The 13,984-nt window shown below is 43.7% G+C and overlaps 1 protein-coding gene across 2 annotated transcripts in view; it reads right to left on the bottom strand.

Annotated features, from left to right (window-relative positions):
* Positions 1-13,984, bottom strand: part of PUSL1 (pseudouridine synthase like 1) — a 199,601-nt gene that overhangs the window by 14,060 nt on the left and 171,557 nt on the right. For both annotated transcript variants that reach the window (XM_073602936.1, XM_073602938.1), the window contains exon 6: positions 12,415-12,469. In XM_073602936.1, the coding sequence (XP_073459037.1) occupies positions 12,415-12,469 (55 nt within the window). The remainder of the gene's footprint in view (positions 1-12,414; positions 12,470-13,984) is intronic.

Here is a 13,984-nt window from a genome sequence, read left to right as displayed (position 1 = left end):
AAAACGATATGTTTGGCGTAAAAGCAACACAGCTCATCACACTCAACACACCATCCCCACTGTCAAACATGGTGGTGGCAGCATCATGGTTTGGGCCTGCTTTTCTTCAGCAGGGACAGGGAAGATGGTTAAAATTGAGGGGAAGATGGATGCAGTAAAATACAGGACCATTCTGGATGAAAACCTGTTGGAGTCTGCAAAAGACCTGAAACTGGGATGGAGATTTATCTTCCAACAAGACAATGATCCCAAACATCCAGCAAAATCTACAAATGGAATGGTTCACAAATAAACGTATCCAGGTGTTAGAATGGCCAAGTCAAAGTCCAGACCTGAATCCAATCGAGAATCTGTGGAAAGAGCTGAAAACTGCTGTTCACAACCACTCTCCATCCAACCTCACTGAGCTCGAGCTGTTCTGCAAAGAAGAATGGGCAAGAATTTCAGTCTCTCGATGTGCAAAACTGATAGAGACATACCCCAAGCGACTTGCAGCTGTAATCGCAGCAAAAGGTGGCTCTACAAAGTATTAACGCAAGGGGGCCGAATAATTTTGCACGCCCCACTTTTCATTTTTTTATTAGTTAAAAAAGTTTCAAAAATCCAAAAGATTTCGTTCCACTTCACAATTGTGTCCCACTTGTTGGTGATTCTTCACAAAAAATAAAAATTTTATATCTTTATGTTTGAAGCCTGAAATGTGGCAAAAGGTTGAAAAGTTCAAGGGGGCCGAATACTTTCGTAAGCCACTGTATATGGAGGAGCCACATGTCACCTTAGAACAGGACTACAGGACAGCGGATACCTCCTTCACTCCTCTTCCTCATAACATAGGGGAAAGGTGTTCTGGATTCCACAGACTGTCTAGAGATGGGTCAAATTTTTCCCTCAATGACAAAAGATTGTGTTTTAGAGGTCTGGAGTGAAAGTGGACAAAGGGAACTGAGGCAGAAGGAGGCTTCCCCAAAACACTCATACAGAAGAAGAGTCGGACGGCTTCTGGGTTGAAGCATTGGAAATTGAGGTTGGAGAGTTTAATCTTTCTCTTCTCTTTGTCCAGGATCAGACCCAGATATTTCAATCGATGAGTTGGTTTCAGCTATGATTTCTGAGAGTTCAGAATCTACCTAAACCTCCGTAACATCTGACAGTCAGAGATATGTTGTGCTTCAGAGTTCTGACTGTTCCCTCAACAATAAGTTGTCCAAGTACTCCACGATTGGGGCTACCCCAAGAGTGCAACAGAGCCAACACTGGATCCAGCACCTTGGTTAGCACCCAGGGCCATGAACTGGTAGTGCAGAGGCCCTACAGCAAAACCCTGAAAGGGAAGCAAGCATAAATGTAAATATTCAATGCCTTGAGCCCCAAGATGAGACATATGCCTCCTTTCAATCAAAAAGTGACAAAATAAAACCCCTGAACTGTTCTGCAGTCTGCTAGTAGTAGAAGACAGCATAACGTCAAGCTGCAGATGTTGGCACTATCTGTAGGCACAAGCAGCCCCCGACCTGTTAGTAGAGCGTGCTGGAAGCATTCTCCCCATGGCTAGAATCAGGCACAACATAAAGGCTCAGGAGAAAAGGCAAAGCTCCATGTATTCATAAAACCTGGACAGCTGTAACAGGTGAGCCTCTGCGACTGGAGGGTCAGATGGCCAAAGGTAACCAAAAACAACATAGGCGGGCAGCTGGAATGGATTGAAGATCAAAATTCCATAGTTTATTATATAAACTATTGCAAATAAATGCTTCCTTTATGCTGTATAGCAGTTAAAGAAAGCATGGAGCATGCGAGTGAGCGTTCTGTCTCGCAGTGTTAGTCTCTTCTATGGCAAAGTTGGAGGAAGCCGGGTAATAATAGCACTTTGTGACCAATAAAAACAAGGGAGCTCCTGGTGCTCGATCAAACTGGCCAACTCATTGAGTTCACAGAAACAGGGCAAGTGCAGAGACAATGCCATTGTCTCCTGACCTGGAAAGTACTGTGCTGCTAACTTAACCAGAACGCAGTGTAGAAAGCATTGCACAAAGAATCCAATGACTGAAGATTACTTCCAGGCTCAGCCCACAACTTCCAGTCCAGTCGGGTCTGGATGCTGTATGGTTCAATTCCCAGGATGAGGATGACTGCGTCAGATAGCTGCAAATAATGGGGGGGTGGGGGGAGGATTCACCAGCTGTGGTGTAGAGAAGAGTCCTGACTTGCTAGAAAAAAAATTATAGGTTCCAAGAAAGAAACTAAGGCAGGGTGGTAAAAAGAGGGGTTATTGCAAGCCTGGCTTTTTGTTTGCCTATGTCCAGTCCTTCTTTAGGCGGCAGCATACACATAGGATGGTGTGGGAATCCTTCTAGCCCCATGCAGCACCCATCAGGTACTTCACCCACCTCCCTCTCTGACACTCTCCTCTTTTGAGGCACATTGCATTCGTCTATTCTCTCCCATTTCTCTAAGAATTGCTGTCATCTACCGGCCCCCTGGACCAGTATCAGCCTTCCTTGATGACTTCTCTGCCTGGCTACCCTACTTTCTCTCTTCTGAAATCCCCACAGTTATTCTCGGGGACTTCAACATCCCTGTTAACACTAACACTACTATTACTTCTAAATTTCTCAGTCTAACCTCATCGATTCACCTGAAGCAATAGGTACAGGCTCCTACCCACTCCAACGGCAACACCCTTGACCTTGTCTTCTCCTATCTGTGCACTCCGTGCAACCTTTCCAATAATCCACTCCCACTCTCTGATAACCACCTTATTACTTTTGCTCTCTCCCTGTCTTCCACCTCCTCTCCCTCCAACCGCCTAACAGTTACACGTAGAAACCTTCGCCACCTCAACCCTTCTCTTCTCTACTCTACTCTGCTACTGATCACCTCTATGACAAAATCTCACCTCTGTCCTGCCCCAACCTAGCCACTTTCATATACAACAGCTCACTGTCTTCATCCCTAGACAAGCTTGCCCCCTCACTACACGCAGAATTAGGCCCCGACTGCTACAACCCTGGCAAACAGATGACACCAGAAGTCTCAAAAAACGCAGCCGCGCTCGTGAGCGCCTGTGGCATAAGACTAAGATCCAGGAAGACTTCATACAATATAAATCTGCCCTCCTAAAATACTATTCCTGCCTTCACACCGCCAAACAGACCTACTTTATCACACTCATTAACACCTTCTCATCCAGTCCACGTCAACTCTTCTCTACCTTCAACACTCTACTCTGTCCTCCACTGCCTCCACCCACCAACTCACTAACTGCCCAGGAGATTGCCAATCACTTCAAAACTAAGATTGATACAATTCATGAGGAGATTGCCAATGCGCAAAAACTTCCCCCATGCAACACCCCATGTCCACAGATACAATCATTACTTCCCTCATTCATTCCTGCTACTATCACTGAGGTTGCTAAACTTTTATCTAACACTCATCTAACCACCTGCCCCCTGGATCCTGCTCCCTTGCAAATGCTACGCTCACCCTCTGACTCGATTCTACACTCTCTAACTCACATTTTCAACCTCTCCCTCTCCTGTGGCATAGTCCCAAACTCTCTAAAACATGCGCTAGTCACCCCCATACTTAAAAAGCCCTCACTGGACCCCACCAATCTCAACAACTTACGTCCCATCTCCTTACTCTCCTTCTCCTCCAAACTTCTTGAAAGACTGGTCTACAACCGACTAAGCGACCATCTGACCATGAATAAACTTCTTGATCCCCTTCAGTCCGGTTTTCGCCCTCAACACTCCACGGAAACTGCTCTCCTTAAACTCTCAAATGACCTACTAATGGCTAAAACCAGTGGACACTATTCTGTACTACTTCTCCTGGATCTCTCTGCTGCCTTTGACACAGTGGACCACCCCCTCCTCCTCAAAAAACTCCACTCCTTTGGTCTCCGTGACTGTATTCTTCGCTGGTTCTCATCCTACCTATCCCACCACTCCTTCAGTGTCACTTACAACTCTACTTCCTCCTCTCCTCTTCCTTTCTCCGTTGGGGTCCCCCAAGGTTCTGTTCTTGGACCTCTCCTTTTCTCAATCTACACCACCTCCTTGGGTCAGTTCATTGCCTCCAACGGCTTTAAATATCATCTCTACGCTGATGACACCCAAATCTATCTCTCCACCCGCCAGCTCTCTCCATCTGTCTCCTCACGCATTACCAACTTACTAGCAGACATATCAGCTTGGATGTCACATCACTTCCTCAAACTCAACCTATCCAAAACCGAGCTCATGATATTTCCTCCCTCAGGTGCCACTTCCCCTGATTTCTCTGTCAATATCAACGGCTCAACTATTAACCCATCTCCCCACGCCAAGGTCCAAGGACTAACCTTTCGACCCCACATTCTATCACTATCCAAAACTTTCCGCCTCAATCTCCGCAACATCTCCAAGATACGCCCCTTCCTAACCAATGTCACCACAAAGCTTCTAATCCACTCCCTGGTCATCTCCCGCCTACTGCAACTCCCTCCTCATTGGTTTACCTCTAAATAGGCTATCCCCACTTTAGTCCATCATGAACGCTGCTGCCAGGCTCATCCACCTCACAAACTGCTCAGCGTCTGCTACACCCCTCTGCCAATTCCTCCACTGGCTGCCACTCAGTCACCGAATTAAATTCAAGACACTAACTATAACTTACAAAGCCATCCACAACCTGGTCCCCAGCTATATCTCTAACCTAGTCACAAAATACCAACCTAATCGTTCTCTTTGCTCCTCCCAAGACCTCCTGCTCTCAGACTCCCTTGTCACCTCATCCCATGCTCAGCTTCAGGACTTCTCCAGAGCCTCTCCCATCCTCTGGAATGCTCTACCCCAATCCGTCTGATTTTCTCCTACTTTATCTACTTTCAGACGATCCCTGAAAACTCATCTCTTCAGAGAAGCCTATCTGGCCCCCACCTAACAATTGTACATTTATCTTCTCAATCAGCACATCACCCACAGTTATTACCTCTTGTATCTCTTGACCTTCCCTCTTAGATTGTAAGCTCTAAGGAGCAGGGCCCTCTGATTCCTACTGTATTAAAGTGTATTGTATTTGTACTGTCTACCCTCAAGTTGTAAAGCGCTATGTAAACTGTTGGCGCTATATAAATCCTGTATAATAATAATAATAATAATAGGTTAAAGACTTCCTGTGTTCCTCAATGTACAAGAAAGAAACATACATTCAACAGCATTTCTAAGGAGTACAAAACTAGATTTTTTTTTCTTAACTGCCTGGAATTCATCTAAAAGGATTTTCTATAATTAAGGCTAACCAAATAACTAAGCAGCTGTGACCTTTCGATTGTGGCCTTGTTGGAAGAGCATGGAGACACACACTGCCTTGGGGTAAGTCTCACCAATTGAGTCTTCAACAGACATAAGAAGCTGGTAGGTTGTTCAACACAACTCTGTTCACCTAAAACTGAATTTTCTTTGGGTGGAGATAAACATCCTCCACCCCACAGATATTCCCCTTGCCAGTGTTCCCCTGCCACTCCCTCCTCCATTGCAGCCAGCAGTAAAATTCCCAGTGTAGGCTGGAGTCAGATGCTGGAGGGAGTGGTGATAGGGTTGCCACAGGTTATGAGGCTAATTTAATGCAGATAATACACCAAGTGAGTTTAATTACCACTTTAATCAGCCACAGAACCTGTGTAATTAATATGCGTTTGGGTTTTAAAGGGATGAGATGGCAACCCTAATGGTGATGTCACTCCCTCAGTCATGTAACAGTACTCGGGCCTAGTGATGGGCTCTTGGACCCCACAGGGGACATCATATGCTCCACCACATCTGGAAGCCTGTTTTTGAAATCGTCTCTACATGCTGCCCTTCTCTGATGTGACAGCACCAATTATTTTATGTGCAGGCAGAGAATGCTGCATTACGTGAGGGCAGGAAAGTGTGATTGTGTGTCCTAAACACAAAAATGGTGAGATTTTCAGCAAGGGGTACAGACAGGAGCAGTAAGTATAGGGACTAGAAGCTGCTTACTATACAGTGCAAGGGGGGAAGGAGGTGAGGGTTGGTTTTGTTTTAATACAGAAATATTTTCAAGTATACAAAAAACCCAAGAACAAAACTGTAAAACTTAATAGTTCAACAGTCCTTAGATGTGGTGGCTGCGTCAGTTTTATTTTTTACACTTTATTTTTATCTTATGATTCTGCCAATAACATACTTCCTGTCCTAAGGTGGTAACACTCATTCACCATACGGTATCTGTGAAGCAGCAGCATTGTTACCCTAGGACAAAATGGTGGTGGTTACAGCAGAAAAGGGTAAAAGCAATGGAGTGGCCATTACAATCTCCTGACATTAATATAATTACTCTGGGGAGATCTCAGAAGTGTGGTTTATGCATGACGACCAAAGACTTTGCATGACCTGAAGGCCAAGATGAATGGCAGCTATACCACCTGCAAGAATTTGGGGCCTCATAGACAGCTATTACAAAAGACTGCATGAGCTCATTGATGCTAAAAGGGGGCAGTACACAGTATTAGGAACTAAGAGTATGCTGACTTTTGAACAGGAGTCATTTCATGTGTTTACTTGTTGCCATGTTTTGTTTTAGTATTGTGCCACTCTGTTATACCCTACAGCTGAATATGAATCCCATAAGAAATAAAAGAAATGTGTTATGCCTGCTCACTCAGGTTTGGTTTAAAAACGGTACACTCTGTACAGTATATTACCAATTTCCCAAGGGTTTGGCCAAGTTTTTAGCACAACTGTAAGTTTGGTCTCTCCTGTGATTGAAACGGCAGCCCTTCATTCAAGTAGGCTGGTTTTGTCCGTCCACCAAGTCAAAGCCTGCTTGACAAATCAGGGAAGGACTACCTGCTGGCACAGAGAGCTCATTTCCCACTGCTGGAGGAAAGCAAACTGGAGGTGTCAGAAGCCATCGTGCTAAGGCTACTGTGGGGACTGCTGTGGTCATTAACCCCAAGACCCTGATACAATGTTTTGTTGGCACCAAATGAGTTGTCTTTAGAGCTTGAACAGTTGTGATTAAGAGGGATATCTTCCTCTGCACAAGGAACACCTTTCTCTTTCACTGTGTTGAACACTATGCTTAGATATTCCAGCCTCTGAGAGGGGGCTACCTGCTTTTGTTGAATTTGATTCACCAACTAGATCTCTGAAGCTCTTGTTTAACAAAACTTTCTTGGATTCTGCCAGAAGCAGGATATTGTCCAGATAATGGAATATCCTTAAGTTCTCCAAGCAGAGGTGAGCGACTACTGCCAGAAGATGTCTTGAGAACGTCTGGGGGGATAAACTGAGGCGGAAGGGGAGACACGTGAACTGGTACGGAGTTTCCTGAACCACATGAAAAGGGGCATGGAGATATGCATCAAACAAGTCTATGGACAGCAACTAGTCCAATGGCTGGACCACTAATGTAACGGTCAGAAGCGATTCCATCTGAAATCTAGCTGGCTTGATGAACCAAAAAGATTGGAGAGTAGACCCACTCACCCCTCTGGTCTTCGGGTACCAGGACTATCACTCCAGCATCCAACAGATCTCTAATGCAGGCCTCCAATGAAAGCCTCTACTTCCTCAGAGAGAAGGTAAGTTCTTACAAAATGGTTTTCCCACTCTAGCCAGTCCCCCACTTCTTGCTACAGAGACAACCCAAGGGTCCTGGATCTGCCCAAACTCGAGAAGAGAGACAATCTTTCTCCCACTTGTGGGGTCTGGGTGGGCTGGCCTTCAGAAGGACCTGTCCACGACTTTAGAGCCCTGGGAAGACTTGGGCTTTTGAATCATGCTTGTAGGCTGGGAAACTCACTAGGGCTGCCACAGATACTCTCTTCCAGGTTGGTAATCTTTTGAGTCTCTGAACTGTTCTCTTGACCTAACTGTGGAACAAAAGGGCTGCCATTTCTTTCTCCTCTCTAGCAGAATCAGTCTCGATTTTCTGCCCATTACTCAAAGGTTGGCTTCCTCTGAAGCCTTGCTGAATGAGACTTTTTCAACATAAGGAACTGATCATTTCCTGCTTAGATACACTGTCTGCAGTCCAATATTTGAGCCACAGAGCTCTCTTGGCCACCATAGAATGCGCCATCACTCTGGGTGACAACCAAATGAGGTCCACCGCTGGCGACTCCAGCTGCACCATTTTAGAAAGAAACAAATCTTGCCCACTCTCAATCTCCTCTACTCTCAACCATCAAAGCCCTCATAGCTCTGGCTACCAACATTAGAGCTAATGCAGGCACACAAGCTGCCCCTGCCGTGAGGTAAACTTTTTTCAGTTTTGCGTCCAATCCCCTGTCCGTCACATTTCAGAATGCCACTAAATCATCAAGTGGTAATGTCACGTCTCACCAGCCTCTGGAGAGACACGTCCATCTTCGGTGCATTATCCCATATGTCTTTTTGTCTGGTCTAGACCATTCTTCCTCCATCAATTCCCTAATCTCATATATAATGTGAAAGTTATGCAGCAGTTTCCTAAAATTAGAGAAATATTTCATGAGGCGTTTGAGATGGCTCCTCTTCGCAGACGATCGCCTGTTTCTCCGCTGTGATAAGAGGAAACCAAACCCACCAGGAGGAGAGCATCCCTCATAAGCCAGCTGGAGTTGCCCAGCGTCTAGTTGCCATGAAAAAGATTTTACATCATACTGGAAGTGACATCAGTGACGTGGGAAGTTCTGCTGCAGCCATTTTACTGCAGGGTAGAGCAGGGAACCAATTCTCACTGGAAAAACTGTACCCCACCAGGCACAAGGAAGTGGAGAGTACATATCCGAGGGTGGGGGGGGGGGGGGGGGGACCACACTACCACTCACAGAGGACCGTCAAATATGCACATTTAGGCAGTTTTCACAAACACAGAAACACAGGCACCAAGCCACTCCTAAAAACACAAAACAATTCTCCTGCGCTTGGGTGCTGGGTCTAGAGGTATGTGGTGCAGTCAGCCCTTTAGTATAGAATGTCAATGGCCTTACCGCCTTCCTCCGAACAATGGGTGTCCTTGGAACTGAAACATATAAAAAGAAGGGAGGGAGCACCGATCTTGAGCATTAACAAAAATAATTTTATTAACCACTTCAGCCCCAGAAGGATTTGCCCCCTTCCTGACCAGGCCATTTTTTGCGATACGGCACTGCATCGCTTTAACTGACAATTGCGCACTCGTGCGACGTGGTACCCAAACAAAATTTATGTCCTTTTTTTTCCCCACAAATAGAGCTTTCTTTTGGTGGTATTTGATCACCTCTGCGGTTTTTGTTTTTTGCACTATAAACAAAAAAAGAGTGACAATTTTGAAAAAAAAACACAATATATTGTACTTTTTGCTATAATAAGAATCCCCCCCACAAAAAAAAAATGTTCCCTCAGTTTAGGCCGATATGTATTCTTCTACATATTTTTGGTAAAAAAAAACCCACAATAAGCGTATATTGATTGGTCTGCGCAAAAATTATAGCGTCTACAAAATAGGGAAAATATTTATGGCATTTTAATTATTATTTTTTTTTTTTTACTAGTAATGGCGGCGATCTGCGATTTTTATCGGGACTGCAAGATTGCGGCGGACAGATCGGACACTTTTGACACTATTTTGGGAACACTGACATTTATACGGTGATCAGCGCTAAAAATAGCCACCTATTACTGTATAAATGTCACTGGCAGGGGTTAACACTAGGGGGCGATCAAGGGGTTAACTGTCTTCCCTAGGTGTGTTCTAACTGTAGGGGGGATGGGACTGACTAGGGGAGGAGACCGATTGGTGTTCATACTTATTATGAACACACGATCTGTCTCCTCTCCCCTGAGAGAACCGGGATTTGTGTGTTCACACACACACACACACACATCCCCGTTCTCGGTTTGTAACGAGCAATCGCCAATGCCCGGCATACATCGCGCCCACCTAGCACGAGCGTTGGTTGCAGGCGCGCGCACCTGCTATAGCGTCCAAAGAGCCAACAATTAGCTACGGGGATTTGCGCAGCCGTGCCAACCTGCCGCAGTATAACGGTTAAAGGTAAAACAGCAATGATCATACTCACATAAAAACGTGGTATAAAGCATATTAAAGCAACAGCAATACCGAGCACTAATGCCCCGTACGCTCCATCCAACTTTTCCGACCGTGCGCTCCATCCAAGTTTTTCTGTCTGAATTTCCGCCAGCAAAAGATTGAGAGCTGGTTCTCTATTTTTCTGACGGAAAAAGTTCTCGACGGAAATTCCGTTCGTCTGTATGCAATTCCGACGAGCAAAAAAAACATGCATGCTCGTAAACAATTTGACGCATGCTCGGGAGCATAGAACTTAATTTTCTCAGCTTGTCGTAGTGTTGTACGTCACCGCGTTCTTGACGGTCGAAAGTTCAGAGAACTTGTGTGACCGCGTGTATGCAAGGTAAGCTTGAGCGGAATTCTGTCGGAAAAACCATCCAAGATTTTTCCAATGGAAATTCCGCTCGTGTGTACGGGGCATAACTCTTGGGTCTATAGCAGGAACAAAGGGTGTTGGAGGACCAGAAGGTATTGCAGGGTGGCTAACGTGTTTCGAGGGAGGACCCTCTTCCTCAGAGCCAAAGCGATGAATGACTGTCCTCTTCTAACTGTCTTTAAACATACACACACATATATGCACCTATGTACATGCCCATATGATGGCAGATCCTGCCAAACCCATCCACAAAGGCCCCACCTCCCCTGCAGACAAAGGGAAAGTGTGTACTGCTGTCGAGTATCTCAGGCCCACCTTTTTCATAATGACAGTTTCTGTGTAAGGGTATAGCATTGTAGCCTCATAGTACATGTAGGAAGCTATATGAAAATCAAAATCAAAAATCCATGAAGCTTTATAAATGATGAATATTGAACGACCAAGCCACTCCTACAATAGAGGGTTTACCTTCCGGCCAGGAGTCCTCCACCTGGAAAGTCTGAACCAAACAGGAAAGGTAGGGAATCTTCAATCTCCTAATCTCTTGTCTTCTAGAACAGCAGGATAGTTGTTTCAGAGTGAGGGCAAAATAGAAACACTGTGGTATGGGAAATTCCTCCTTTTATTTGAACAAGATTTTGTCCTGTGGGGTCAGAGGGGTGGAGCTGACCTATTCGTAGGCTGACATGATTAGCCCCAGGAAAGTGTGTTGTGACTACAAAACTCCTTCCCCTTTCTTTTTTTGCACTTATCAAACAGATATAACAAAACACTTTCAATGGTAAAGTCTAAAGATGTAAAAGGAGCGAATAAGAGGTTTAATGTCATGATTTGGATATTCTTTAAAGAGACTCTGTTGCTAAAACATTCATTTCAACAATTATTTTCCCATAAAATTGCATGTGCAGTTAATGTACTTTATGCATATTAGTTCTCTATAAAAGTTTACTATGTGTCGATAGGCAAAAGTTCAAAGCCTGCTCAGCAGCGCCAGCAGACTCAGAGCTGTCAATCAAGTACTCCACTTTACTCCTCCAGATACTTCAAAGGTTATGTAAGGAGGTGAAGAAAGGGGGAGAGGAGATGGGCCAGCACAGACAGTATTCAGACACGCCCAAAAGAGGACAGAGCTAAGACTTACAAGGAAGGAGTAGCTGCACTAGAAATTTGACTCTTCCTGAAGTAATCACATTTTCTAGTAAGTTCAAAGGAACTTTGAAAGTGAATAAAACAATACAGGTGGTCCCCGGGTTACAAACAAGAGAGGGTCTGTAGGTTTGTTCTTAAGTTGAATCTGTTTGTAAGTCGGAACAGGTACATTTTTTTAAGTGTAGCTCCAGCTAAAAAAAAACTATTTTGAAGCTTTTTGGATAGGGAAGGGTTAATAACCCTGTAATGTTTGTTTTGCTGTCTGTGCCCCTGTTCAGAAGATTTCAGCCCACTTTCTGTCCCAATGACAACTGGGTTTTGAAAATTTTGGGTTGTTGCGGAATTCATATTTAAAAGGAAAAACAATGCAGGTAAGCATTTAAATAGATTTTTTTATTTTTTTTTTGCTCTACCTGGAATAGTTTGGGACAGGCTCCCTTCCACTGTGGCTGCATACATTCTGGGGGCATGAGCAGAATGAAGAGTCATCCAGTGGATGAAAGATCCCTGTCTTATAGATAACCATTGGAGCTATACAGTACTGAATGGAAAGCTCTGTGGTCAAGCCTGTTTCCTGCAAGGTAGCAAGACCACATGTTCAATAGCATATTGCTTTTATTACACTGGCCAAAAGACAAGTTCATTGTACTTTTAGAACTAAGCCATAGTAATGGCAGGCTTTTCTTCTTATACCAAGTAAATAAATCATATTTAATGCCCATAAAGATAGCTGAACATTTCTGAAAAAAGCTAAAATAACAAGATATGAACCTGGTTTCATGAGAAATCGTACCAATGCAAAACTGAAAAAGTAACTATACCTGTTTATAGACAAAGGAATTACTTTTGAAGGTAACATTCCAAAACTGGACATCGCTGCAAAATAAAAGACTGAGTCAGAGACAAATATGCAGATTACAAAGTTCAATAATGCCCAAATATTAATAGGTTCCTGATTGTATTACAAATGCACAGTTACAAAAACTCCCCAGCACTCAAGCCAGAACAAAAAAAATAGATATTAACGGTTTCTAACATTCATGGTTTTTGTTGAAAACACTTGCAAATATGTGTTAATGTGGACCTGACTCTGAACATTAAAAGTAAAGATCCACCAGGTCATAAGAAACATCTACAAATATAAACTGCACCCAAGCAGTAACTTGAAAGATTTACTTTTGGTGTGGAATTCCTACTGAAATATAGCAATGCACTTCCTTGTATGTGAGGGTGCCTAAAAAACTGACGGGCACTGATAAGGAGGCACTGATGAGGTGGCACTAATATGCAGCACTGATAGGCAGCACTGATGGGCACTCACAGGTGGCACTGATGGGTACTTATGGATGGCACTGATGGACACTGATAGATGGCACTGATGGACATCACTGATATGGAGGCACTGGCAAGCATTACTTATTGCCATCATTTGTGGGCATCCCTGGTGGCCATGGCTGGCATACCTATGTGGGCATCCTCATAATCAATCAGCGCAGACCCCCCCCTGTCAAGAGAGCAACCGATCAGCTCTCCTCTAGTCGCGTCTGTCAGACGCGATAGAGGAAAAGCCGATACACAGCTCTTCCTGTTTACACCGTGATCAGCTGTGATTGGACACAGCTGATCACATGGTAAAGAGCCTCCGTCAGAGGCTCTTTACCGAGATAGGTGGTGCGGTGTGTCAGACTGACACACCACCGATTGCTGGGCGTGCGCCGGCTCGTTATCCTGAAAGACGTCCAGTCAGGATAACGGAACCACCGCCCAGCCATCATTATTTATATATATAAAAAAAATTGGAAAACCATTTATCATTTTCCATTAACAAGTATGTGCCACTTTGTGTTGGTCTGTCACAGAAAATTCCAATAAAATACACTTACGTTTTGGTTGTAACATGACAAAATGTGAAAAATTTCAAGGGGTATGAATACTTTTTCAAGGTACTGTATGTATATATGTATAATAAATATATATATAGGTATGAATACTTTTTCAAGGTACCTGTATGTATATATGTATAATAAATATATATATATATATATATATATATATATATATATATATATATATATATATATATATATATATATATATATATTTATTATACATATATACATACAGTACCTTGAAAAAGTATTCATACCCCTTGAAATTTTTCACATTTTGTCATGTTACAACCAAAACGTAAGTGTATTTTATTGGAATTTTCTGTGACAGACCAACACAAAGTGGCACATACTTGTTAATGGAAAATGATAAATGGTTTTCCAATTTTTTTTTACAGATAAATATCTGAAATGTGTGGCATGCATTTGTATTCAGCCCCCCTAATTCAATACTTTGTAGAGCCATCTTTCACTGTAATTACAGCTGCAAGACTTTTTGGGG

The sequence above is a fragment of the Aquarana catesbeiana genome, linkage group LG10 (assembly GCF_042186555.1).
Source record: "Aquarana catesbeiana isolate 2022-GZ linkage group LG10, ASM4218655v1, whole genome shotgun sequence".
Taxonomy (NCBI): domain Eukaryota; kingdom Metazoa; phylum Chordata; class Amphibia; order Anura; family Ranidae; genus Aquarana; species Aquarana catesbeiana.
This window is presented reverse-complemented; position numbering and strand designations above follow the sequence as displayed.